We start from the raw sequence: 27,453 nt of genomic DNA on the forward strand, positions 1-27,453 counted from the left end.
ACACAGCACACTTCACCCAACACACTCACATTCACTCCTCACTACATCACTCACACAGCACACTTCACCCAACACACTCACATTCACTCCTCTCTACATCACTCACACAGCACACTTCACCCAGCACACTCACATTCACTCCTCTCTACATCACTCACACAGCACACTTCAGCCAGCACACTCCCATTCACTCCTCTCTATATCACTCACACAGCACACTTCACCCAACACACTCACATTCACTCCTCTGTCTATTCCTGCACTGTGAACATAAACCATTGGACATGTTTGTGAACCTTCAGTAATCTGGAGTCTGTTGTCTGGATTCAGGATGGACAACATTTCAAAACTACTGCTGGACATTCTAGAAGAGCTGAAGATAGAGGACCTGAAGAAGTTCCAGTGGCATCTGACCAACAGTGTAGAAGATGACAAATGCATCCCAAAGTCCCATCTGGAGAATACAGACAGACTTGACACTGTGGACAAGATGGTGCAGAAATATGACCCAGATGGAGCTGTGGAGATCACACTGGACATCCTGAAGAAGATGAACCACAACCAACTGGCTGAGAGCCTGAGAATCAAACACAGTGAAAATAAATCAGGTGAAATCATGTTCACTTTTTAAACTCACTATTTCAGGATTTTATATGCTCATAGCATTTGGTTTTGTTTTGTGAGTGAACTCAATAGACAAAGAATGTAGTGGAAAACAATGCTTAGTTAATTTATACACACAGCACAGCCAGTGACATGGGCAGGGAGGGAGGGAGACGTGAGTGGTGAGGTCAAGAGTCTTTATGACCCTGTGTGCTGAGGTCAAGAGTCTTTAGTGCCCTGTGTGCTGAGGTCACGCGTCTTTATTGCCCTGTGTGCTGAGGCTAAGTGTCTTTATTGCCCTGTGTGCTGAGGTCAAGAGTCTTTATTACCCTGTGTGCTGAGGTCAAGAGTCTTTAGTGCCCTGTGTGCTGAGGTCAGGCGTCTTTATTGCCCTGTGTGCTGAGGCTAAGTGTCTTTATTGCCCTGTGTGCTGAGGTCAAGAGTCTTTATTGCCCTGTGTGCTGAGGGCAAGAGTCTTTATTGCCCTGTGTGCTGAGGTCAAGAGTCTTTATTGCCCTGTGTGCTGAGGTCAGGTGTCTTTATTGGCCTGTGTGCTGAGGTCAAGAGTTTTTATTGCCCTGTGTGCTGAGGTCAAGAGTCTTTATTGCCCTGTGTGCTGAGGTCAGGTGTCTTTATTGCCCTGTGTGCTGAGGTCAGGTGTCTTTATTGCCCTGTGTGCTGAGGTCAAGAGTCTTTATTGCCCTGTGTGCTGAGGTCAAGTGTCATTATTACCCTGTGTGATGAGGTCAGGTGTCTTTATTGCCCTGTGTGCTGAGGTCAAGAGTCTTTATTGCCCTGTGTGCTGAGGTCAAGTGTCTTTATTGCCCTGTGTGATGAGGTCAGGTGTCTTTATTGCCCTGTGTGCTGAGGTCAAAAGTCTTTATTGCCCTGTGTGCTGAGGTCAAGTGTCTTTAGTACCCTGTGTGCTGAGGTCAAGAGTCTTTATTGCCCTGTGTGCTGAGGTCAAGAGTCTTTATTACCCTGTGTGGTGAGGTCAGGTGTCTTTATTGCCCTGTGTGCTGAGGTAAAGAGTTTTTATTGCCCTGTGTGCTGAGGTCAAGAGTCTTTATTACCCTGTGTGGTGAGGTCAGGTGTCTTTATTGCCCTGTGTTCTGAGGTCAAGAGTTTTTATTGCCCTGTGTGCTGAGGTCAGGTGTCTTTATTGCCCTGTGTGCTGAGGTCAGGTGTCTTTATTGCCCTGTGTGCTGGGGTCAGGTGTCTTTATTACCCTGTGTGCTGGGGTCACGTGTCTTTATTGCCCTGTGTGCTGAGGTCAGGTGTCTTTATTACCCTGTGTGCTGAGGTTAGGTGTCTTTATTGCCCTGTGTGCTGAGGTGAAGTGTCTTTATTACCCTGTGTCCTGAGGTCAAGTGTCTTTATTACCCTGTGTGCTGAGGTCAGGTGTCTTTATTGCCCTGTGTGCTGAGGTGAAATGTCTTTATTGCCCTGTGTGCTGAGGTCAGGTGTCTTTATTGCCCTGTGTGCTGAGGTCAAGTGTCTTTATTACCCTGTGTGCTGAGGTCAAGAGTCTTTATTGCCCTGTGCGGTGAGGTTAGGTGTCTTTATTGCCCTGTGTTCTGAGGTCAAGAGTTTTTATTGCCCTGTGTGCTGAGGTCAGGTGTCTTTATTGCCCTGTGTGCTGAGATCAGGTGTCTTTATTGCCCTGTGTGCTGAGGTCAGGCGTCTTTATTACCCTGTGTGCTGGGGTCAGGCGTCTTTATTGCCCTGTGTGCTGAGGTCAGGTGTCTTTATTACCCTGTGTGCTGAGGTTAGACGTCTTTATTGCCCTGTGTGCTGAGCTGAAGTGTCTTTATTACCCTGTGTGGTGAGGTCAAGTGTCTTTATTACCCTGTGTGCTGAGGTCAGGCGTCTTTATTGCCCTGTGTGCTGAGGTCAACAGTCTTTATTGCCCTGTGTGCTGAGGTCAGGCGTCTTTAATACCCTGTGTGCTGAGGTCAAGTGTCTTTATTACCCTGTGTGCTGAGGTCAAGAGTCTTTATTGCCCTGTGTGCTGAGATCAGGCATCTTTATTGCCCTGTGTGCTGAGGTCAAGAGTCTTTGTTGCCCTGTGTGCTGAGGTCAAGTGTCTTTATTGCCCTGTGTGCTGAGGTCAAGAGTCTTTAGTGCCCTGGGTGCTGAGGTCAGGCGTCTTTATTGCCCTGTGTGCTGGGTTCATGAGTCTTTAGTGCCCTGTGTGCTGAGGTCAGGTGTCTTTATTGCCCTGTGTGCTGAGGTCAAGTGTCTTTATTGCCCTGTGTGCTGAGGTCAGGTGTCTTTATTGCCCTGTGTGCTGAGGTCAAGAGTCTTTATTACCCTGTGTGCTGAGGTCAGGTGTCTTTATTGCCCTGTGTGCTGAGGTCAGGTGTCTTTATTACCCTGTGTGGTGAGGTCAAGATTCTTTACTACCCTGTCTGCTGAGGTCAGGTGTCTTTATTAGCCTGTGTGCTGAGGTCAAGAGTCTTTATTGCCCTGTGTGCTGAGGTCAGGTGTCTTTATTGCCCTGTGTGCTGAGGTCAAGTGTCTTTATTACCCTGTGTGCTGAGGTCAGGTGTCTTTATTGCCCTGTGTTTCTGAAGTAAAAAATCTACATTAGCCTCTGTGCTGAGGTGAAGTGTCTTTATTGCCCTGTGTGCTGAGCTCAGGTGTCTTTATTGCCCTGTGTGCTGAGGTCAAGAGTCTTTATTACCCTGTGTGCTGAGGTCAAGAGTCTTTATTACCCTGTGTGCTGAGGTCAGGTGTCTTTATTGCCCTGTGTGCTGAGGTCAGGTGTCTTTATTGCCCTGTGTGCTGAAGTAAAAAATCTATATTAGCCTCTGTGCTGAGGTGAAGTGTCTTTATTGCCCGGTGTGCTGAGCTCAGGTGTCTTTATTGCCCTGTGTGCTGAGCTCTGGTGTCTTTATTACCCAGTGTGCTGAGGTCAAGAGTCTTTATTACCCTGTCTGCTGAGGTCAAGAGTCTTTATTGCCTTGTGTGCTAAGGTTAAGTGTCTTAATTTTCCTGTGTAATGAGGTGAAATGTCTTTATTGCCCTGTGTGCTGAGGTCAGGTGTCTTTATTGCCCTGTGTGCTGAGGTCAGGTGTCTTTATTGGCCTGTGTGCTGAGGTCAAGAGTCTTTATTGCCCTGTGTTCTGAGGTCAAGAGTTTTTATTGCCCTGTGTGCTGAGGTCAGGTGTCCTTATTGCCCTGTGTGCTGAGGTCAGGTGTCTTTATTACCCTGTGTGCTGGGGTCACGTGTCTTTATTGCCCTGTGTGCTGAGGTCAGGTGTCTTTAATACCCTGTGTGCTGAGGTTAGGCGTCTTTATTGCCCTGTGTGCTGAGGTGAAGCGTCATTATTACCCTGTGTGCTGAGGTCAAGTGTCTTTATTGGCCTGTGTGCTGAGGTCAGGCGTCTTTATTGCCCTGTGTGCTGAGGTCAAGAGTCTTTAGTGCCCTGTGTGCTGATGTCAGGTGTCTTTATTGCCCTGTGTGCTGAGGTCAAGTGTCTTTATTTCCCTGTGTGCTGAGGTCAGGTGTCTTTATTGCCCTGTGTGCTGAGGTCAAGAGTCTTTATTACCCTGTGTGCTGAGGTCAGGTGTCTTTATTAGCCTGTGTGCTGAGGTCAAGAGTTTTTATTGCCCTGTGTGCTGAGGTCAAGAGTCTTTATTGCCCTGTGTGCTGAGGTCAGGTGTCTTTATTGCCCTGTGTGCTGAGGTCAAGAGTCTTTATTACCCTGTGTGCTGAGGTCAGGTGTCTTTATTGCCCTGTGTGCTGAGGTCAAGAGTCTTTATTACCCTGTGTGCTGAGGTCAGGTGTCTTTATTGCCCTGTGTGCTGAGGTGAAGTGTCTTTATTGCCCTGTGTGCTGAGTTGAAGAGTCTTTAGTGCCCTGTGTGCTGATGTCAGGTGTCTTTATTGCCCTGTGTGCTGAGGACAAGTGTCTTTATTTCCCTGTGTGCTGAGGTCAGGTGTCTTTATTGCCCTGTGTGCTGAGGTCAAGTGTCTTTATTACCCTGTGTGCTGAGGTCAGGTGTCTTTATTGCCCTGTGTTTCTGAAGTAAAAAATCTATATTAGCCTCTGTGCTGAGGTGAAGTGTCTTTATTGCCCTGTGTGCTGAGATCAGGTGTCTTTAGTGCCGTGTGTGCTGAGGTCAGGCGTCTTTATTGCCCTGTGTGCTGAGGTCAAGAGTCTTTTGTGCCCTGTGTGCTGAGGTCAGGCGTCTTTAATGCCCTGTGTGCTGAGGTCAAGTGTCTTTATTACCCTCTGTGCTGATGTCAAGAGTCTTTATTGCCCTGTGTGCTGAGGTCAAGAGTCTTTATTACCCTGTGTGGTGAGGTCAAGATTCTTTACTACCCTGTGTGATGAGGTCAAGAGTCTTTATTGCCCTGTGTGCTGAGGTCAAGAGTCTTTAGTGCACTGTGTGCTGAGGTCAGGCGTCTTTAATGCCCTGTGTGCTGAGGTCAAGTGTCTTTATTGCCCTGTGTGCTGAGTTCAGGTGTCTTTATTGCCCTGTGTGCTGAGGTCAAGAGTCTTTTTTACCCTGTGTGCTGAGGTCAGGGGTCTTTATTTCCCTGTGTGCTGAGGTCAAGAGTCTTTAGTACCCTGTGTGCTGAGGTCAGGTGTCTTTATTGCCCTGTGTGCTGAGGTCAACTGTCTTTATTACCCTGTGTGCTGAGGTCAGGTGTCTTTAATGCCCTGTGTTTCTGAAGTAAAAAATCTATATTAGCCTCTGTGCTGAGGTGAAGTGTCTTTATTGCCCTGTGTGCTGAGATCAGGTGTCTTTATTGCCCTGTGTGCTGAGGTCAGGAGTCTTTAGTGCCGTGTGTGCTGAGGTCAGGCGTCTTTATTGCCCTGTGTGCTGAGGTCAAGAGTCTTTAGTGCCCTGTGTGCTGAGGTCAGGTGTCTTTATTACCCTGTGTGCTGAGGTCAGGCGTCTTTATTGCCCTGTGTGCTGAGCTCAGGTGTTTTTATTGCCCTGTGTGCTGAGCTGAGGTGTCTTTATTACCCTGTGTGCTGAAGTAAAAAATCTATATTAGCTTCTGTGCTGAGGTGAAGTGTCTTTATTGCCCTGTGTGCTGAGCTCAGGTGTCTTTATTGCCCTGTGTGCTGAGGTCAAGAGTCTTTATTACCCTGTGTGCTGAGGTCAGGTGTCTTTATTGCCCTGTGTGCTGAGGTCAGGTGTCTTTATTACCCTGTGTGCTGAGGTCAAGATTCTTCATTATCCTTTGTGGTGCGGTGAAGAGTCTTTGCTACCCTGTGTGCTGAGGTTAAGTGTCTTTATTGCCCTGTGTCCTGAGGTCAAGAGTCTTTATTGCCCTGTGTGCTGAGGCTAAGTGTCTTTATTGCCCTGTGTGCTGAGGTCAAAAGTCTTTATTGCCCTGTGTGCTAAGGTCAAGTGTCTTTATTGCCCTGTGTGCTGAGGTGAAGTGTCTTTATTGCCCTGTGTGATGAGGTCAGGTGTCTTTTTTACCCTGTGTGCTGAGGTCAAGAGTCTTTATTACCCTGTGTGCTGAGGTTAAGTGTCTTTATTGCCCTGTGTGCTGAAGTCAAGAGTCTTTATTGCCCTGTGTGCTGAGGCTAAGTGTCTTTATTGCCCTGTGTGCTGAGGTCAAGAGTCTTTATTGCCCTGTGTGCTAAGGTCAAGTGTCTTTATTGCCCTGTGTGCTGAGGTGAAGTGTCTTTATTGCCCTGTGTTCTGAGGTCAAGAGTCTTTATTACCCTGTTTGCTGATGTCAAGAGTCTTTATTACCCTGTGTTCTAAAGTCAAGTCTTTATTACCCTGTTTGCTGATGTCAAGAGTCTTTATTACCCTGTGTGCTAAAGTCAAGAGTCTTTATTGCCCTGTTTGGTGAGGTCAAGAGTCTTTATTGCCCTGTGTGCTGAGGTCAAGAGTCTTTATTACCCTGTGTGCTGAGGTCAGGTGTCTTTATTGCCCTGTGTGCTGAGGTAAAGTATTTATATTACCCTCTGTGCTGAGGTGAAGTGTCTTTATTGCCCTGTGTGCTGAGGTCAGGTGTCTTTATTACCCTGTGTGCTGAGGTCAAGAGTCTTCATTATCCCTTGTGGTGCGGTGAAGAGTCTTTGCTACCCTGTGTGCTGCGGTTAAGTGTCTTTATTGCCCTGTGTGCTGAGGTCAAGAGTCTTTATTGCCCTGTGTGCTGAGACTAAGTGTCTTTATTGCCCTGTGTGCTGAGGTCAAAAGTCTTTATTGCCCTGTGTGCTAAGGTCAAGAGTCTTCATTATCCTTTTTGGTGAGGTCAAGATTCTTTACTACCCTGTGTGCTGAGGTTAAGTGTCTTTATTTCCCTGTGTGCTGAGGTCAAGAGTCTTTGCTACCCTGTGTGCTGAGGTTAAGTGTCTTTATTGCCCTGTGTGCTGAGGTCAAGAGTCTTTATTGCCCTGTGTGCTGAGGCTAAGTGTCTTTATTGCCCTGTGTGCTGAGGTCAAAAGTCTTTATTGCCCTGTGTGCTAAGGTCAAGTGTCTTTATTGCCCTGTGTGCTGAGGTGAAGTGTCTTTATTGCCCTGTGTGATGAGGTTAGGTGTCTTTTTTACCCTGTGTCCTGAGGTCAAGAGTCTTTATTACCCTGTGTGCTGAGGTTAAGTGTCTTTATTACCCTGTGTGCTGAGGTCAAGTGTCTTTATTTCCCTGTGTGATGAGGTCAGGTGTCTTTATTGCCCTGTGTGCTGAGGTCAAGAGTCTTTATTACCCTGTGTGCTGAGGTCAGGTGTCTTTATTGCCCTGTGTGCTGAGGTCAGGTGTCTTTATTACCCTGTGTGCTGAGGTCAAGAGTCTTCATTATCCTTTGTGGTGCGGTGAAGAGTCTTTGCTACCCTGTGTGCTGAGGTTAAGTGTCTTTATTGCCCTTTGTGCTGAGGTCAAGAGTCTTTATTGCCCTGTGTGCTGAGGCTAAGTGTCTTTATTGCCCTGTGTGCGGAAGCAAAAAATCTATATTAGCCTATGTGCTGAGGTGAAGTGTCTTTATTGCCCTGTCTGCTGAGCTCTGGTGTCTTTATTGCCCTGTGTGCTGAGCTCAGGTGTCTTTATTACCCTGTGTGCTGAAGTAAAAAATCTATATTAGCTTCTGTGCTGAGGTGAAGTTTCTTTATTGCCCTGTGTGCTGAGCTCAGGTGTCTTTATTGCCCTGTGTGCTGAGCTCAGGTGTCTTTATTACCCAGTGTGCTGAGGTCACGAGTCTTTTTTACCCTGTGTGCTGAGGTCAAAAGTCTTTATTGCCCTGTGTGCTAAGGTCAAGAGTCTTCATTATCCTTTTTGGTGAGGTCAAGATTCTTTACTACCCTGTGTGCTGAGGTTAAGTGTCTTTATTTCCCTGTGTGCTGAGGTCAAGAGTCTTTGCTACCCTGTGTGCTGAGGTTAAGTGTCTTTATTGCCCTGTGTGCTGAGGTCAAGAGTCTTTATTGCCCTGAGTGCTGAGGCTAAGTGTCTTTATTGCCCTGTGTGCTGAGGTCAAAAGTCTTTATTGCCCTGTGTGCTAAGGTCAAGTGTCTTTATTGCCCTGTGTGCTGAGGTGAAGTGTCTTTATTGCCCTGTGTGATGAGGTTAGGTGTCTTTTTTACCCTGTGTCCTGAGGTCAAGAGTCTTTATTACCCTGTGTGCTGAGGTTAAGTGTCTTTATTACCCTGTGTGCTGAGGTCAAGTGTCTTTATTTCCCTGTGTGATGAGGTCAGGTGTCTTTATTGCCCTGTGTGCTGAGGTCAAGAGTCTTTATTACCCTGTGTGCTGAGGTCAGGTGTCTTTATTGCCCTGTGTGCTGAGGTCAGGTGTCTTTATTACCCTGTGTGCTGAGGTCAAGAGTCTTCATTATCCTTTGTGGTGCGGTGAAGAGTCTTTGCTACCCTGTGTGCTGAGGTTAAGTGTCTTTATTGCCCTTTGTGCTGAGGTCAAGAGTCTTTATTGCCCTGTGTGCTGAGGCTAAGTGTCTTTATTGCCCTGTGTGCTGAAGCAAAAAATCTATATTAGCCTATGTGCTGAGGTGAAGTGTCTTTATTGCCCTGTCTGCTGAGCTCTGGTGTCTTTATTGCCCTGTGTGCTGAGCTCAGGTGTCTTTATTACCCTGTGTGCTGAAGTAAAAAATCTATATTAGCTTCTGTGCTGAGGTGAAGTTTCTTTATTGCCCTGTGTGCTGAGCTCAGGTGTCTTTATTGCCCTGTGTGCTGAGCTCAGGTGTCTTTATTACCCAGTGTGCTGAGGTCACGAGTCTTTTTTACCCTGTGTGCTGAGGTCAAGAGTATTTATTGCCCTGTGTGCTGAGGTCAAGAGTCTTTATTGCCCTGTGTGCTGAGGTGAAGTGTCTTTATTGCCCTGTGTGATGAAGTCAGGTGTCTTTATTACCCTGTGTGCTGAGGTCAAGAGTCTTTATTACCCTGTGTGCTGAGGTCAAGTGTCTTTATTGCCCTGTGTGCTGAGGTCAAAAGTCTTTATTGCCCTGTGTGCTGAGGTCAGGTGTCTTTATTTCCCTGTGTGCTGAGGTCAAGAATCTTTATTACCCTGTGTGCTGAGGTCAGTTGTCTTTATTGCCCTGTGTGCTGAGGTCAAGAGTCTTTATTACCCTGTGTGCTGAGGTCAGGTGTCTTTATTGCCATGTGTGCTGAGGTCAAGTGTCTTTATTACCCTGTGTGCTGAGGTCAAGAGTCTTTATTGCCCTGTGTGCTGAGGTCAAGAGTCTTTATTACCCTGTGTGGTGAGGTCAAGATTCTTTACTACCCTGTCTGCTGAGGTCAGGTGTCTTTATTAGCCTGTGTGCTGAGGTCAAGAGTTTTTATTGCTCTGTGTGCTGAGGTCAAGAGTCTTTATTGCCCTGTGTGCTGAGGTCAAGAGTCTTTATTACCCTGTGTGGTGAGGTCAAGATTCTTTAATACCCTGTCTGCTGAGGTCAGGTGTCTTTATTAGCCTGTGTGCTGAGGTCAAGAGTTTTTCTTGCCCTGTGTGCTGAGGTCAAGAGTCTTTATCGCCCTGTGTGCTGAGGTGAGGTGTCTTTATTGCCCTGTGTGCTGAGGTTAAGTGTCTTTACTGCCCTGTGTGCTGAAGTAAAAAATCTATATTAGCCTCTGTGCTGAGGTGAAGTGTCTTTATTGCCCTGTGTGCTGAGCTCAGGTGTCTTTATTGCCCTGTGTGCTGAGGTCAAGAGTCTTTAGTGCTGTGTGTGCTGAGGTCAGGCGTCTTTATTGCCCTGTGTGCTAAGGTCAAGTGTCTTTATTGCCCTGTGTGCTGAGGTGAAGTGTCTTTATTGCCCTGTGTGATGAGGTCAGGTGTCTTTTTTACCCCGTGTGCTGAGGTCAAGAGTCTTTATTACTCTGTGTGCTGAGGTTAAGTGTCTTTATTGCCCTGTGTGCTGAGGTCAAGAGTCTTTATTGCCCTGTGTGCTGAGGCTAAGTGTCTTTATTGCCCTGTGTGCTGAGGTCAAGAGTCTTTATTGCCCTGTGTGCTAAGGTCAAGTGTCTTTCTTGCCCTGTGTGCTGAGGTGAAGTGTCTTTATTGCCCTGTGTTCTGAGGTCAAGAGTCTTTATTACCCTGTTTGCTGATGTCAAGAGTCTTTATTACCCTGTGTTCTGAGGTCAAGAGTCTTTATTACCCTGTTTGCTGATGTCAAGAGTCTTTATTACCCTGTGTGCTAAAGTCAAGAGTCTTTATTACCCTGTTTGCTGATGTCAAGAGTCTTTATTACCCTGTGTGCTAAAGTCAAGAGTCTTTATTGCCCTGTTTGGTGAGGTCAAAAGTCTTTATTGCCCTGTGTGCTGAGGTCAAGAGTCTTTATTACCCTGTGTGCTGAGGTCAGGTGTCTTTATTACCCTGTGTGCTGAGGTCAAGAGTCTTCATTATCCCTTGTGGTGCGGTGAAGAGTCTTTGCTACCCTGTGTGCTGAGGTTAAGTGTCTTTATTGCCCTGTGTGCTGAGGTCAAGAGTCTTTATTGCCCTGTGTGCTGAGACTAAGTGTCTTTATTGCCCTGTGTGCTGAGGTCAAAAGTCTTTATTGCCCTGTGTGCTAAGGTCAAGTGTCTTTATTGCCCTGTGTGCTGAGGTGAAGTGTCTTTATTGCCCTGTGTGATGAGGTCAGGTGTCTTTTTTACCCTGTGTGCTGAGGTCAAGAGTCTTTATTACCCTGTGTGCTGAGGTTAAGTGTCTTTATTACCCTGTGTGCTGAGGTCAAGTGTCTTTATTGCCCTGTGTGATGAGGTCAGGTGTCTTTATTGCCCTGTGTGCTGAGGTCAAGAGTCTTTATTAGCCTGTGTGCTGAGGTCAAGAGTCTTTATTGCCCTGTGTGCTAAGGTGAAGTGTCTTTATTGCCCTGTGTGCTGATGTGAAGTGTCTTTATTGCCCTGTGTTCTGAGGTCAAGAGTCTTTATTACCCTGTGTGCTAAAGTCAAGAGTCTTTATTACCCTGTTTGCTGATGTCAAGAGTCTTTATTACCCTGTGTGCTAAAGTCAAGAGTCTTTATTGCCCTGTTTGGTGAGGTCAAGAGTCTTTATTGCCCTGTGTGCTGAGGTCAAGAGTCTTTATTACCCTGTGTGCTGAGGTCAGGTGTCTTTATTGCCCTGTGTGCTGAGGTGAAGTATTTATATTACCCTCTGTGCTGAGGTGAAGTGTCTTTATTGCCCTGTGTGCTGAGGTCACTTGTCTTTATTACCCTGTGTGCTAAGGTCAAGAGTCTTCATTATCCTTTTTGGTGAGGTCAAGATTCTTTACTACCCTGTGTGCTGAGGTTAAGTGTCTTTATTTCCCTGTGTGCTGAGGTCAAGAGTCTTTATTACCCTGTGTGCTGAGGTCATGTGTCTTTATTGCCCTGTGTGCTGAGGTCAGGTTTCTTTATTACCCTGTGTGCTGAGGTCAAGAGTCTTCATTATCCCTTGTGGTGCGGTGAAGAGTCTTTGCTACCCTGTGTGCTGAGGTTAAGTGTCTTTATTGCCCTGTGTGCTGAGGTCAAGAGTCTTTATTGCCCTGTGTGCTGAGGCTAAGTGTCTTTATTGCCTTGTGTGCTGAGGTCAAAAGTCTTTATTGCCCTGTGTGCTAAGGTCAAGTGTCTTTATTGCCCTGTGTGCTGAGGTGAAGTGTCTTTATTGCCCTGTGTGATGAGGTTAGGTGTCTTTTTTACCCTGTGTCCTGAGGTCAAGAGTCTTTATTACCCTGTGTGCTGAGGTTAAGTGTCTTTATTACCCTGTGTGCTGAGGTCAAGTGTCTTTATTTCCCTGTGTGATGAGGTCAGGTGTCTTTATTGCCCTGTGTGCTGAGGTCAAGAGTCTTTATTACCCTGTGTGCTGAGGTCAGGTGTCTTTATTGCCCTGTGTGCTGAGGTCAGGTGTCTTTATTACCCTGTGTGCTGAGGTCAAGAGTCTTCATTATCCTTTGTGGTGCGGTGAAGAGTCTTTGCTACCCTGTGTGCTGAGGTTAAGTGTCTTTATTGCCCTTTGTGCTGAGGTCAAGAGTCTTTATTGCCCTGTGTGCTGAGGCTAAGTGTCTTTATTGCCCTGTGTGCTGAAGCAAAAAATCTATATTAGCCTATGTGCTGAGGTGAAGTGTCTTTATTGCCCTGTCTGCTGAGCTCTGGTGTCTTTATTGCCCTGTGTGCTGAGCTCAGGTGTCTTTATTACCCTGTGTGCTGAAGTAAAAAATCTATATTAGCTTCTGTGCTGAGGTGAAGTTTCTTTATTGCCCTGTGTGCTGAGCTCAGGTGTCTTTATTGCCCTGTGTGCTGAGCTCAGGTGTCTTTATTACCCAGTGTGCTGAGGTCACGAGTCTTTTTTACCCTGTGTGCTGAGGTCAAGAGTATTTATTGCCCTGTGTGCTGAGGTCAAGAGTCTTTATTGCCCTGTGTGCTGAGGTGAAGTGTCTTTATTGCCCTGTGTGATGAGGTCAGGTGTCTTTATTACCCTGTGTGCTGAGGTCAAGAGTCTTTATTACCCTGTGTGCTGAGGTCAAGTGTCTTTATTGCCCTGTGTGCTGAGGTCAAAAGTCTTTATTGCCCTGTGTGCTGAGGTCAGGTGTCTTTATTTCCCTGTGTGCTGAGGTCAAGAATCTTTATTACCCTGTGTGCTGAGGTCAGTTGTCTTTATTGCCCTGTGTGCTGAGGTCAAGAGTCTTTATTACCCTGTGTGCTGAGGTCAGGTGTCTTTATTGCCATGTGTGCTGAGGTCAAGTGTCTTTATTACCCTGTGTGCTGAGGTCAAGAGTCTTTATTGCCCTGTGTGCTGAGGTCAAGAGTCTTTATTACCCTGTGTGGTGAGGTCAAGATTCTTTACTACCCTGTCTGCTGAGGTCAGGTGTCTTTATTAGCCTGTGTGCTGAGGTCAAGAGTTTTTATTGCTCTGTGTGCTGAGGTCAAGAGTCTTTATTGCCCTGTGTGCTGAGGTCAAGAGTCTTTATTACCCTGTGTGGTGAGGTCAAGATTCTTTAATACCCTGTGTGCTGAGGTCAAGTGTCTTTACTGCCCTGTGTGCTGAAGTAAAAAATCTATATTAGCCTCTGTGCTGAGGTGAAGTGTCTTTATTGCCCTGTGTGCTGAGCTCAGGTGTCTTTATTGCCCTGTGTGCTGAGGTCAAGAGTCTTTAGTGCTGTGTGTGCTGAGGTCAGGCGTCTTTATTGCCCTGTGTGCTAAGGTCAAGTGTCTTTATTGCCCTGTGTGCTGAGGTGAAGTGTCTTTATTGCCCTGTGTGATGAGGTCAGGTGTCTTTTTTACCCCGTGTGCTGAGGTCAAGAGTCTTTATTACTCTGTGTGCTGAGGTTAAGTGTCTTTATTGCCCTGTGTGCTGAGGTCAAGAGTCTTTATTGCCCTGTGTGCTGAGGCTAAGTGTCTTTATTGCCCTGTGTGCTGAGGTCAAGAGTCTTTATTGCCCTGTGTGCTAAGGTCAAGTGTCTTTATTGCCCTGTGTGCTGAGGTGAAGTGTCTTTATTGCCCTGTGTTCTGAGGTCAAGAGTCTTTATTACCCTGTTTGCTGATGTCAAGAGTCTTTATTACCCTGTGTTCTGAGGTCAAGAGTCTTTATTACCCTGTTTGCTGATGTCAAGAGTCTTTATTACCCTGTGTGCTAAAGTCAAGAGTCTTTATTACCCTGTTTGCTGATGTCAAGAGTCTTTATTACCCTGTGTGCTAAAGTCAAGAGTCTTTATTGCCCTGTTTGGTGAGGTCAAGAGTCTTTATTGCCCTGTGTGCTGAGGTCAAGAGTCTTTATTACCCTGTGTGCTGAGGTCAGGTGTCTTTATTGCCCTTTGTGCTGAGGTAAAGTATTTATATTACCCTCTGTGCTGAGGTGAAGTGTCTTTATTGCCCTGTGTGCTGAGGTCAGGTGTCTTTATTACCCTGTGTGCTAAGGTCAAGAGTCTTCATTATCCTTTTTGGTGAGGTCAAGATTCTTTACTACCCTGTGTGCTGAGGTTAAGTGTCTTTATTGCCCTGTGTGCTGAGGTCAAGAGTCTTTATTACACTGTGTGCTGAGGTCAAGTGTCTTTATTGCCCTGTGTGATGAGGTCAGGTGTCTTTATTGCCCTGTGTGCTGAGGTCAAGAGTCTTTATTACCCTGTGTGCTGAGGTCATGTGTCTTTATTGCCCTGTATGCTGAGGTCAGGTGTCTTTATTACCCTGTGTGCTGAGGTCAAGAGTCTTCATTATCCCTTGTGGTGCGGTGAAGAGTCTTTTTCTACCCTGTGTGCTGAGGTTAAGTGTCTTTATTGCCCTGTGTGCTGAGGTCAAGAGTCTTTATTGCCCTGTGTGCTGAGGCTAAGTGTCTTTATTGCCCTGTGTGCTGAGGTCAAGAGTCTTTATTGCCCTGTGTGCTAAGGTTAAGTGTCTTTATTTTCCTGTGTGCTGAGGTGAAGTGTCTTTATTGCCCTGTGTGCTGAGGTCAAGAGTCTTTATTACCCTGTGTGCTGAGGTCAAGAGTCTTTATTACCCTGTGTGCTGAGGTCAAGTGTCTTTATTACCCTGTGTGCTGAGGTCAAGTGTCTTTTTTGTCCTGTGTGCTGAGGTCAGGTGTCTTTTTATTGACAGCACTGGGGTAGAAACTCTTCTTCAGCCTGACAGCACTGGGCTAGAAATCGTTTTTCATGTTATCCTTACACTTATGCGCAAACACCACATCATTGGGACTAAAACCTGTGCTGTCCTCAACAACTTCACAAATGGCAAATACTAACCATGGAATGCCTTCTGCAGTCAAGCTCTTCGCAATAAGACTTTAGAAGAGACCACATTGGAACTTCTCCACACATCACCTCCAGCCAAATCATTATATACAATAACAGTGTTAGCAGGCACTAGAAGTGTTGGGCACACACCCACCACAACTGTCAGTTACGCAGTCAGAAGAGAGGAGTGAAGGCACCTCAGTAAAGCCCATGTTGACACCCTCACCAACACTTGCTCTCCTGTAGCTGTTTGGTCAGGCAGACTTAACACTCCTTCTAAAAGACTGAGCAGCTCCAGTGTCTCTGAGGATGAAACGGGGACACCACACTACAATTCCCTCTATAAGAAAAGGAATATAATGTTGCACTTGAACAGTTAGCTGGGTGAGGACACCACACTCCTGACCAGAGAGAGATACAGTTCCTTCTGTAGAATCAGAGCCAAATGCCACTATGTAGAATATCTGGACAAACTTCACTTTTTGTTCTCTTTCATTTACAGTTTACATATTTATTTTATATATTCAAAGAACCTAATTTTCTTTCATTAGTGATCTCAATTAATAAATTACAAAGTAGAATATGGCAAAACTCAAAATCATCTGGTATATTAATAAACATTGCAAACAAATAGGTTTGAATAACAAATGTTCTTTAACAACAATGAGAACAGTGCTGTCAATCTCAGTTTAAACATGGACAAATCACAAATGTAGTCCAATAATAAACAATGTGTTTTTTAACACAGACTATATAATTTACAAAATGTCAATTAAGAAATGTTCAGTGTATTTTTAAACATAGCAGTCAACCAAAAATTGCACACAGGACTTACTCACCATTAATAAAGTAGGTTTCATATTTTCTGCTCTTTACTCTTATGTCTGTTCTCACAGGTGGAGACAAATGTGAAGAGTCAACTGCTAATAGTCCAGCAGGTAAATTCAACCCAGACACACCTTCAGGCATGAATATATATTACTTTAAGCAACATGCTCAAGTAAGCAACAGAAGCAGTATCCTTGGTTCTAATAAAGTCCTAGTCATGGTTCTAGAAGTCCTAGTCTGGTACTAGAAGATCTATTCTGGGTTCTACAAGATCTAGTCTAGAGTACAAAATCAATCTGCCACAGGAGTGACCTAGGAACAGCTGCCCAATCAGTCTAGAGCTTCTCAATGTTCAGGGGCAAGAGAACCAAGGTGGAGAAATAAGTGGCTGGGGGGGAGGTGGAATGAGCAATATGTTAAAGGCTGTCCTAGAAATGTGATTTACATGAGCGAAGATCAGTTAGATCTACACCAGGAAAGGGCTAGTCTCCTAATCCAAACAGCATTTTAGAGCCTATCTAGTAAAATTTTATGATCTTCAGTATCAAATGCTGCACTGAGATGAAGCAATACAGGCAAAGAGACACAACTCTGGTCATAGACCAACAACTGGTCATTAACTACTTTAATCAGAGTGGTCTCTGTACTATGATGAGACCTAAACAGTTAGTGCACAAGTAAAGCACTGCACACACACTGTGATTATGAACTAATGGAAGTAGAACTGAGAGATAATCCAAAGAGATAAGACAAAGCAAAGTAGCAGAAACAAAGAACTAATATCCAGCTTGGTTCATTGAAGGACTCAATGAGCCATTACTGACTGTTCTACCTCTGAGCAATGCTAAAGACTTTGACTATCATTTGGGATCTTTTTGATGTTGCCTTATTTGGTACTACTACTGATAGTTATTCTACTCTACACTAGTAAAACAAAATGGAGAGAGATCATGACATAAAGTTCAAGTTCAAAGTTCAAGTTCAAAGAGGTTTTACTGTCATTTCAGCTATATACAAGTACACAACAAAAACGAGACAATGTTCCTCCAGGATCATGGTGCAACACAAAAACAACAGTGCAACAGACAACATGCTACACAAGTGCAAACAGTCCAATATAGTGCAAAATGTCAATAAATAAACATTAAATAAACAATAATAAATACAGGACAGGACAAATACAAAATGAGTAGACAGTGCAATTATTTAGTACAGTACACAGTACTGGGCATATGTAGAGCGAGTTGTGCATAGCAATCAGTGACATGCTACCCTGAACATAGCAGTCACCGGGAGCAGCCATAAAGTTAACATTTTGAAATTACAATAAAACACTTTCAGACACAAGTTATAAAAATCATGCACATAACTTTTTTCTTCCCATTTTTTAACAGGTGGAGGAAAAAGTGATTTCAGCAGGAGAATGAAAATGAAATATAAGCAAAAATTTGGGAACTTGTGTGAGGAGGCTCCAATAGAATGTGATCGTGTGCCTATAAAAGACACTTACACTGAAGTTTACATGATCAAAGGATGCACAGGAGGCGTGAACACAAAACACGAAGTGAGACAGGTAGAGGAATTTTACCCCAAAACAGAAGAAACACCAGTCACACTCAGTGACCTCTTCAAAGTGCAGTCTATTGAAAACAAGCAAGGTACTAAAGTCCTGACATTGGGAATAGCTGGAGTGGGAAAAACAGTCTCTGTGCACAAGTTCATTCTTGACTGGGCTGAAGAGAAGTGCAACCAGGACATAGATTTCATTATGTACTTCCCATTTCGAGAGCTGAACTTGATAAAGGATGAAAAGTACAGCCTCTCAAAACTACTTCTTTACTGCCATCAAGAAGTCCATTCTGGAGATGAAAAGGAGATATTAAATGAAAAACATCAGCTGCTTTTCATACTGGATGGACTGGATGAAAGTAGAATTCCTCTAGATCTTCATCAGAAGAAGGTATCTAATGTGAATGAAAAGACTACTCTTGATAAACTAATAACAAACCTCATAAATGGAGAACTGCTTCCTTCTGCTCTCCTCTGGATCACTTCACGACCTGCAGCAGTCAGTAAGATAAATGACCAATATTTTAACCTTGTTACAGAAATCCATGGATTCAATAACCCACAGAAGGAGGAGTACTTCAGGAAGAGAATCAGAGATGAAGATCAAGCCAGCAGAATTATATCACACATTAAGACTGCAAGAAGCCTTCATATCTTGTGTCACATACCGGTTGTCTGCAGGATCTCAGCCACCGTGTTTAAGAAAATGCTGAAGGAAGGTGTGGACATGAAAAATGCTCCAACAACTCTGACAGAAATGTACCTACATTTCCTGCTGTTTTTCACAGATCAAAAGACTAAGAAATACAACACAAAGCAAAGCACTAACAATGCAGTTTCATCTGAGACAAAAAGAGCAGAGGTGCTGGATATTGTGAAGCTTGGAAAGTTAGCCTTTCTTCAGCTGCAAAAAGGACAACTTCTGTTCTATGAGAAAGATCTGGAAGAATGTGGTATTGATGTCTGTGAGGCTTTAGTGTACTCTGGAATTTGTACACAAATTTTTAAACAGGAGGGGAAGATCTACAGCTTTGTGCATTTAAGCTTCCAGGAGTTTCTTGCTGCTGTATTTGTGTTCCTAACATTCAGGGGTGAAGGCAACCCACTCCTTAAAACCCCAATGGAGAAAATGAAATGGAAGTTAAAACACAGACTGTGTGATCTGCTTGAGACAGCAGTAGATAAGGCCACAATGAGTGAAAATGGACACCTGGACCTTTTCCTTCGTTTCCTCCTCGGTCTCTCACTGGAGTCCAATCAGAGGCTCCTGAGGAGTCTACACCCAGAACTGGACATCAGAGAAGAGAGTTTAGAGGAGACTGTGAACTACATCAAGAAAACCATCAAGAGAACAAAATCCTTTGAAGAGACTATCAATCTATTCCACTGCTTGAGTGAACTGAAAGACAACTCTCTGATAAGTGAAATACAGACCTTCCTGAACTCAGGGGACCTCTCAACACAGACACTCTCATCTACACAGTGTTCAGCTCTGGTGTTTGTGCTGCTGATGTCAGAGGAGATTCAAGAGAAATTTGAGCTGAAGAAATTCAGGTCATCAGATAAAGGACTGAAGGAATTACTTCCAGTGTTGAAAAATACCAGGCAAGCTCTGTAAGTATCTTTTGGATTAATCATTTTAATTTTTAAAGGTTTTTATTACTGAAGCTCCTTCTGTAACTAATCAAATTATGTGAATGTATTTCTCAGTCAGAGCAAACTGAACAATAGTTTTCATTTCCAGTGGTAAAAGGTTGTACTGTAAGTATATTTTGAATGGTAAACTTTGGGGAATGGCTTTTCTGACAGCACCAACATTAAAGAACAGATAAGCTTTTATCTTAAGAGCAGACCAATGCATTCCAGAATGACTGCAATGTCTTCTTACCAGTTGGAATGCAACACATGACTGTCATTCTGTAATTCAAATGTCCCACTGGTTTCTCTGGCAAACACTCAGAAAGCCACACTGAGTCAAGACACAGGAGTGTTCAGCAAGGAGCTCTGTATTTTTTTTTTTAACAGAGACAGAGAATATATATATATACATTGTGTGTGTGTGTGTGTGTGTGTGTGTGTGTGTGTGTGTGTGTATGTCCAGTGATGGTTGGTGCTCTGTGTGCGTGTATGTCCAGGGATGGTTGGTGCTCTGTGTGCATGTATGTACAGCTATAGTTGGTGCTCTGTGTGTGTGTGTGTGTGTGTGTGTGTGTGTGTGTGTGTGTGTGTGTGTGTATATATGTCCAGTGATGGTTGGTGCTCTGTATGTATGTATGTATGTATGTCCAGTGATGGTTGGTGATCTATATGCATGTATGTCCAGTGATGGTTGGTGCTCTGTGTGTGTGTATATGTCCAGTGATGGTTGGTGCTCTGTATGTATGTATGTATGTCCAGTGATGGTTAGTGATCTATATGCACGTATGTCCAGTGATGGTTGCTGCTCTGTGTGTATGTATGTCTAGTGATGGTTGGTGCTCTATGTGCATGTATGTGCAGTGATGATTGGTGCTCTGTCTGTGTGTGCATGTATGTCCAGTGATGGTTGGTGCTCTGTATGTATGTATGTATGTATGTATGTATGTATGTATGTATGTCTAGTGATGGTTGGTGCTCTATGTGCATATACATTCAGTGATGGTTGGTGCTCTATGTGCATGTATGTCCAGTGATGGTTGGTGCTCTGAATGTATGTATGTATGTCCAGTGATGATTGGTGCTCTGCGTGTGTGTGCTTGTATGTCCAGTGATGGTTGGTACTCTGTGTGTATGTATGTCCAGTGATGGTTGGTGCTCTATGTGCATGTATGTCCAGTGATGGTTGGTGCTCTATGTGCATGTATTTCCAGTGATGGTTGGTGCTCTGTGTGTATGTATGTATGTATGTATGTATGTATGTATGTATGTATGTATGTATGTCCAGTGATGGTTGGTGCTCTATATGCATGTATGTCCAGTGATGGTTGGTGCTCTGTGTGTATGTATGTCCAGTGATGGTTGGTGCTCTGTGTGTATGTATGTATGTATGTATGTATGTATGTATGTATGTATGTATGTATGTATGTCCAGTGATGGTTGGTGCTCTGTGTGTGTATGTATGTCCAGTGATGGTTGGTGCTCTGTATGTATGTATGTATGTATGTATGTATGTATGTATGTATGTATGTCCAGTGATGGTTGGTGCTCTATATGCATGTATGTCCAGTGATGGTTGGTGCTCTGTGTGTATGTATGTCCAGTGATGGTTGGTGCTCTGTGTGTATGTATGTATGTATGTATGTATGTATGTATGTATGTCCAGTGATGGTTGGTGCTCTGTGTGAATGTATGTCCAGTGATGGGTGGTGCTCTGTCCTGTCTTAACCTCCTCCCCTTCCCCTGCACCCAGTGCAGTAACCCAGGGGGCTGTGGTTCTGATAGAGTAGCTGTGTGTAAACTGGCTGCTGCTTCTTTTTCAGCTTTCCTTTTTCAGGGAACATAGATGAGGGAACAACACTGTGTGTGTTGAAGTCACCACACTAGAGTGGGACAAGAAACTGAGCATGTAATTAAATTTACTGTAGGTTATGAGATCAAAGAAGTCATGAGACAGCTGAGATAAGACAGGTGAGATGGGACAGGTGAGATGGGGCAGGTGAGATGAGACAGGTGAGATGGGACAGGTGAGATGATACAGGTGAGATAATACAGGTGAGATAATACAGGTGAGATGATACAGGTGAGATAATACAGGTGAGATGGGACAGGTGAGATGGGGCAGGTGAGATGAGACAGGTGAGATGGGGCAGGTGAGATGAGACAGGTGAGATGGGACAGGTGAGATGGGACAGGTGAGATGGGACAGGTGACTGGAGTTCTTCATTGTGAAAAAACTAAATGTATCAGAAAAGTAAACTCTAGTAACAGGCTAGCAGCACGTGTAGCTTAAAGTGAAAACAAAAAACACTGCAAACAACACACCAGTGGTAAAAAGTTTGAATTTATTTCACCAATTACAAGTCTATTTATCATTCCAAACACCATGTAGTAGTAGAGTTTAGTATTTACATACCAAATACAAGTCTATTTATCATTCCATTCACCATGTAGTATTAAAGTTTAGTATTTATTTACCCAGGACAAGTCTATTTATCAGTCCAAACATCATGTAGTAGTAAAGTTTAGCCTGAAATGAGGTGAGGAATTGCTGAAGTACAGAGGAAATTATTATAAGATAAAGCATAAAGAAACACTAACCAGGTAGAGAATTATCAATGTAAAGAACCAGGCTAACAAAGATTGCAAAAGATAAGGCAATGAACAACACGAACCAAACATACCAAATGACCCAAGCATAACATTGAACACAGCAGAGCAGCAGTAACAGAGAGACAGTACACAGCACACAACAGAGCAGCAGTAACAGAGAGACAGTACACAGCACACAGCAGAGCAGCAGTAACAGAGAGACAGTACACAGCAGAGCAGCAGTAACAGAGAGACAGTACACAGCACACAGCAGACAGAAAGTTTGGTGGAGTTTCTGACCTACTGAAGGCCATAATCATCTGTTCATCATGTCTGTCATTACAAAAATCTTTAACCCTTTTCGCTGCCTCCCATAATCAATGTTAGTGGTTCAAACAGTTTCCACAGTAAGTGCTCCAATCCAACTGTTGCTCTTCCAGGCACTTGGCTAGACAACAATAAATTAAGCACTTCAGCCAACAGATTCTTTTCCAAATCCTCCTTACTCGTTCCCTTAAGTTAAGATGAGGAAATGCAGCCTCAGCTTCATCTAAATTATGACAGTCAGCTGCTACAATTTAAGATTTATTGACTCTAGCCATTGCCAACACTCCACACCTGCAGAGTTTCTATATATTTTCTCAAGTCAAAAATGTGTTTGTGTTTCCTGACTCTCACTTAACAAATCGCTATCCATATGATTATTTTCTAATTTGCTTATCTGAATTCCATCATTTATACATATGTTGACTTAACTGTAACTTATTTGAGTAAATTAAATTTATCTATTTAAAATTCTATTAATCGCCACTCACATTGTTATATTTCTTATCCTGTAATACTTTAATCCCACCTTCTCCTACTGCTACTATTTTAATGTGTCCGTAATATGTACGTTCTCTACTGCTTTAATTGTAACCGGTTTTACATACTATACCTTCATCAGTTACTTTATTATATTTATTACTAAAACCACATCAATATATTTTGCATGTACGCATTTTATAATTAGATGATATTAATCATGTTTAAACAGATCTGTCTGCGTATCCATTCACTTCCTTTAGTGATTAAAATGAGTGACCTCTGCCCTATACAACCATACCACAATCATCTTAATTATAACCTGAAAAAAACCTGTTATGCTGGTATGTTGTATAATTGTACGTTATTGTTTGTAATCAATTAACTCGCGATAGCCACATCAAGACAAACACACTGCGCATTTTCTTTACTTCACTCATTGTGGCCACATGTAGACAAAAACAACTGGAACAAACAACATTTAACATTTATCTCTTCAGCACTTTTTCTCTGGAGCTCTCTTTCTCTCTTTATTCACTGCACATTTGTCTTTACTTTATCATTTTTATTAATCATTTTTATTTTCCGTTTACAGAAAGATTTTTATGAAATCATTTTCATTTTCACCGGCTGGTTTTCTAACTATTACTCTTTTTTGCTATTTTTATATTTTATCAGTCTATTCTCACTCTATGGACACTCTCAGTCAATTCTCAGTCTGCACTTTTAAGACGCCCAAGACCTACTACAAAACTCTGTGGACAAGGTCTTAATACCACCTATGCAGAATGTTTCAAACAGGACTTACCTATAACAGTGCACGTGTGTGGATTCAGACCCTGGTCACAGAACAACACAGCTCTGGGTCATCTATCAGCTGGTGTTGATAACCCTACTGCTGACGGTACTGGTCCATTTGAAGAGAATAGCCGGTCCCGTCTTTATTCTGAGCTTAATGTTACAAACGAGGCATAGTCCAGAATATGTCTAACAGTCACACACAACACATATTTTTATACAGTTTTCAGAAGTGATTATGTAATCGTCCCACCTTCTTTACATACTAGTGTTTGAAATTTCCAACACTATGTTCAAACATATATTATTCAATATATGCAAATTGAGATCCATCATTATGCAAGTTAAACTTGACACCATTATATCCCATTGGAAGATGTTTTTTAAACAAAGATGATCTCAACTCACACCACCAAACACCTGCAAGATGATGTGGCAGGTCAGTATCACTCTGCCCTTGTGGGAAAATAATGAACCTTGCTTAGCCACAGAACTCTCAAAGAGGCTTTCAAGTCTTTTAAAAACAGAGATCTTTTTCAACACTAATGAAGTTATTTCTCACTGGAACAATTCAGAGTAATCTGCCTTAGACTTGTACAGAAGCCTTGAAACCACCTGTATCAGAGCCTCAGTTCTGCACTCAGAGTCCCAAAAGGTCTCTGACCTTAAGATACCCCAGAAACATTATTCATGCTTTCAGACAGTCTTGCACCTCTCTGCACCTGCTACAGAGAGCTTCAAAGCCTATTATAATTAGATCACAGATCACCTCATGAAAATACAGAATAATGATTGGCCTTTACCCCAACACATTTTATTACCTTATTTTCGTATAACCAGAGCTCTGTAGTTTACATACTGAAGCTGAGAGTCTCCTGTAACCAGAGATATGTTTATCATTAATGATTAATGATAAATGTAACTGTGAGAATTGTAGATTATTCGCTAATGATGAATCTGTACTTCTCATAGATACATTTATCAGTAATGATTAATCTAAACATGCTGCACTCAACACAAGCAACAAATGACTGAAGTCATGGTGAAATACAAATACTAGATAGCTAGTAGACACTTAGCTTTGGTTAGTTGTCTGCATCAGCAAGTTTTGAATGGTCGAGTAGTCTCCTGTGACTTATAGACATTGTTGATATCAGAATTGTATGCAGTTACAGAAAATGAATAAACAATAGGACAATAGTAAAGATTGGAAAACCTAAACTATTAATCATGTGAAGGAATTTCAAAAACAGGAAATGGCATCACACAGGTGATGCCACCATCATGACAGCTCTTCCATCAAGTGGCACCATTCTATTTGAAGAGAAATACATGGACTTCATTCATGACCTGTGTCTCATATTTTGTGCATGCGCACACACACACACACACACACACACACACACACACACACACACACACACACACACACACACACACACAAAATTAGTAATATCTTTTCATTATCATAAACTCCTTTTGTGTTGTCTGTAGATCCTCTGATTGAACTGCATTTTGTACTCTGTGTATTTCTTTGCAGACTATCTGGCTGTAATCTCACTAAAGGGTCTTGCAAATCTCTCACATCAGTTCTACAAACAGAAAACACACTGAGAGAGCTGGAGATGAATAATAATTCTCTGCATTCTGTCCATTCCTCCATAATCACTACTACAGTGTTCATCCCACCATCATTACTACTGCAGTGTTCATACACTAATATTCACTTCTGCGGTGTTCATTCCTCCATAATCAATACTACAGTGTTTATTACTCCATAATCACTACTGCAGTGTTTATTTCTCCATGATAAATACTACAGTGATTATTCCACCATAATCAATACTGTGGTGTTTATTCCTCCATAATCACTACTGCAGTGTTTATTCCTCCATAATCACTACTCTTCCAACAATATTTTCTATTTGTATATTAGTGTATTTGTATTTGTGAAACATTGAATGAGATCTGTGTTGTTCTGTTTCCTGTTATGGTGTTAGGGGTGGGATATTTTGATATTTGGACTCTGATTATGGTAACTGCCATTCACTGACTTATGAACCAACCATCCATTATTTGGTCACCTGTCTTAGGTTGCTAATGAATGTTATTTCTCATGTCTTTGTCCATTTTGTCTTTGATGAAGACACAGTTGTTGAAATGTTACTGTTTGTAAAATTAAAAGGCTGAAAATGTATCAGTGTGTTCCAGACCTTTCAAGCTCTTCTTAAAATTTTTCTTCGCAGTTCAGATTTTTTAATTCATCATCCTCTGACTGAACTACATTATTTACTGTATTTACTCTTTTACAGACTATCTGGCTGTGGTCTCACTGAAGAGACTTGCAAATCCCTCACATCAATTCTACAAACAGAAAACTCACTGAGAGAGCTGGAAATGAATAATAATGACCTGCAGAATTCAGGAGTGGAGCAGCTCTGTGCTGGACTGAAGAGTTCACACTGTAAACTGGAGATTCTCAGGTGAGTTTCTGTTAATTTATTCTCAAATGGAACCATTATGGTGCACAATTTATCAAATGTGATTGCCCTCTTCTTTAAAGAAATTACAAAACTGCCTTGTAGTGCAACATTAACAGAGTTAAAATAAGGTACTGCGGGACAAAGATGTATAGATCCAGACAATAAATTTCTGGTGAAATTAGCTGCATTTCATTAAATGACCACACTGTGGCCACAAAGAGTTACGTTTTACTGCATGATCAGGTTTACACAACTAGTATTAAAAAATAAAGAAATAATAATAATAAGAAGAAGAAGAAGAAGAAGAAAAAGAAGAAGAAGAAGAAGAAGAAGAAGAAGAAGAAGAAGAAGAAGAAGAAGAATTATTATTATCATCTTTATTATTGTTATATTGTTATGTTGTTATTGTTATGCTGTTAGTTAGGCAGTATGGTGGCTTGGTGTTCAGTTCATTTGCCCATCAGCCTTAGGGTCTTGGGTTTGAGTTCCTCCCTCAGTGAGGTTTCTGCCTGCACTTGGCTCTTGGCTCCCTATTTGAGTGGAGTTTCCCTGTTTCTCTCAGCACTAGAGTCTTGGGTTTCAGTCCTTATCTGTGTAGGTTTCCTTCAGGATCTCTGGTTTCCTCTCCACAGTCCATAAACACGGAAGTTAGGTTGATTGAATATTCTAAATTGTCCCCTTTGAATGTATGTTTGTATAGTGATGGGTGGTGCTCTGTGTGTATATCCCCTGATGGTTGGTGTTCTTTGTGCATGTATGTTCAGTGATGGTTGGTGCATATATTGAATCATGTATGTTTGAACATAGTGGTGGAGATGTTGTGTGTGATTGTTAGATATTCTCCGGACTATGCCACATTTGTTTGTAATGTAATAAATACTGGACCAGCTATTCTCTTCCATTAATTTAATTTTCTATTTAAAGTGTACTTCATAAATGTACTGGAATGTGGGAAAAATCTAGGAACCACACTAGCTAGCTAATCAATGTTACCAAAACTAAGTCCAGGTGACTAGCAACCGGTGTTGGATCTCCACAGGAAATTCTAGTCAGACTGATTCATCTGACACTGTCCATCTCAAAATGTTTCACTCGATTTATAAATGTGTAACTTTCTACATATTTTGTGTATATGGTCTGCAGTCCTCTCAGAAATCAGGTTATTAGCTCCAGCTTTATCTAGCTAGCTACATATGAACATTACAGGGAAGTAACCGTTCACTAACTCTGCTCTCACTATCAAGAATTTTTTGTAGAAAGTGCCCAAGTTAACTAGATATATTTTTTCTGTCAGATTTTGTGTCAATTTCTTGTCCTCTTGGATTATTAAGTGTTCTTATGTCTCTCTTCAAAATTAATCTGGAAGCATCTGTTCCTCAATGACAGTATTTAAACATAATATTTATTTATGATTTATTCAAACTGATTTCATTTTTGTACATCCTCACTGCAAATTTGGTCTTAAATTACATTGGAAGTTGTATTAAAAAGTCTTACATCTGAATTGGGGATGCCTGAAGACACCCTATCATATCATGCTCTGTGTGTGTGTGGGGGGGGGGGTGTATTTGTGTTCACATCCGATATTTTGTGTCAGGTAGATCGAAAAGTTGATTAATTTTCTGAGAATTTGATTTGCTTATTAAAAGAATTGGCATCCAGTTCCCCATAAACATTAATATAACTGTCTGTGATTCTAGTTATTTGCTAGCTTTAGTTTAGCTAAATAAATGTTTAGATAAATGTCTTGGGTAAATGGTAAATCACTTCAATTAAACCTTCTGGAAGATTATGTGGATAATAACATAGTAATCAGGGATTGGCTAATGTTGATTCCTTCATATGTATTTGAATCCATTTGATCCAGAATATGGAGGATGTTGTTAATAGTAGTGCTAGCTAATGAGATACCTACAGCCTAATAGTATATAGACCAGTATATATATATATAGTTTCACATTCAGTGAGAAAGTGCAGAATACTTCATCCTTCCTAACACACTGACCTGTTTGTCAGTGTTCCATAGAT

General features: G+C 42.6%; 1 protein-coding gene across 1 annotated transcript in view; it reads left to right on the forward strand.

The window, feature by feature from the left end:
• Positions 1-27,453, forward strand: part of LOC145651286 (NACHT, LRR and PYD domains-containing protein 3-like) — a 38,869-nt gene that overhangs the window by 3,378 nt on the left and 8,038 nt on the right. Inside the window, exons 2-5 of the mRNA XM_081697354.1 lie at positions 331-608; positions 15,613-15,654; positions 16,939-18,727; positions 25,255-25,425. Coding sequence (XP_081553480.1) covers positions 332-608; positions 15,613-15,654; positions 16,939-18,727; positions 25,255-25,425 — 2,279 coding nt within the window. The 5' untranslated portion in view covers position 331. The remainder of the gene's footprint in view (positions 1-330; positions 609-15,612; positions 15,655-16,938; positions 18,728-25,254; positions 25,426-27,453) is intronic.

This window comes from Electrophorus electricus, chromosome 1, assembly GCF_041902795.1.
Source record: "Electrophorus electricus isolate QZ-2024a chromosome 1, ASM4190279v1, whole genome shotgun sequence".
In the NCBI taxonomy this organism is placed as follows: domain Eukaryota; kingdom Metazoa; phylum Chordata; class Actinopteri; order Gymnotiformes; family Gymnotidae; genus Electrophorus; species Electrophorus electricus.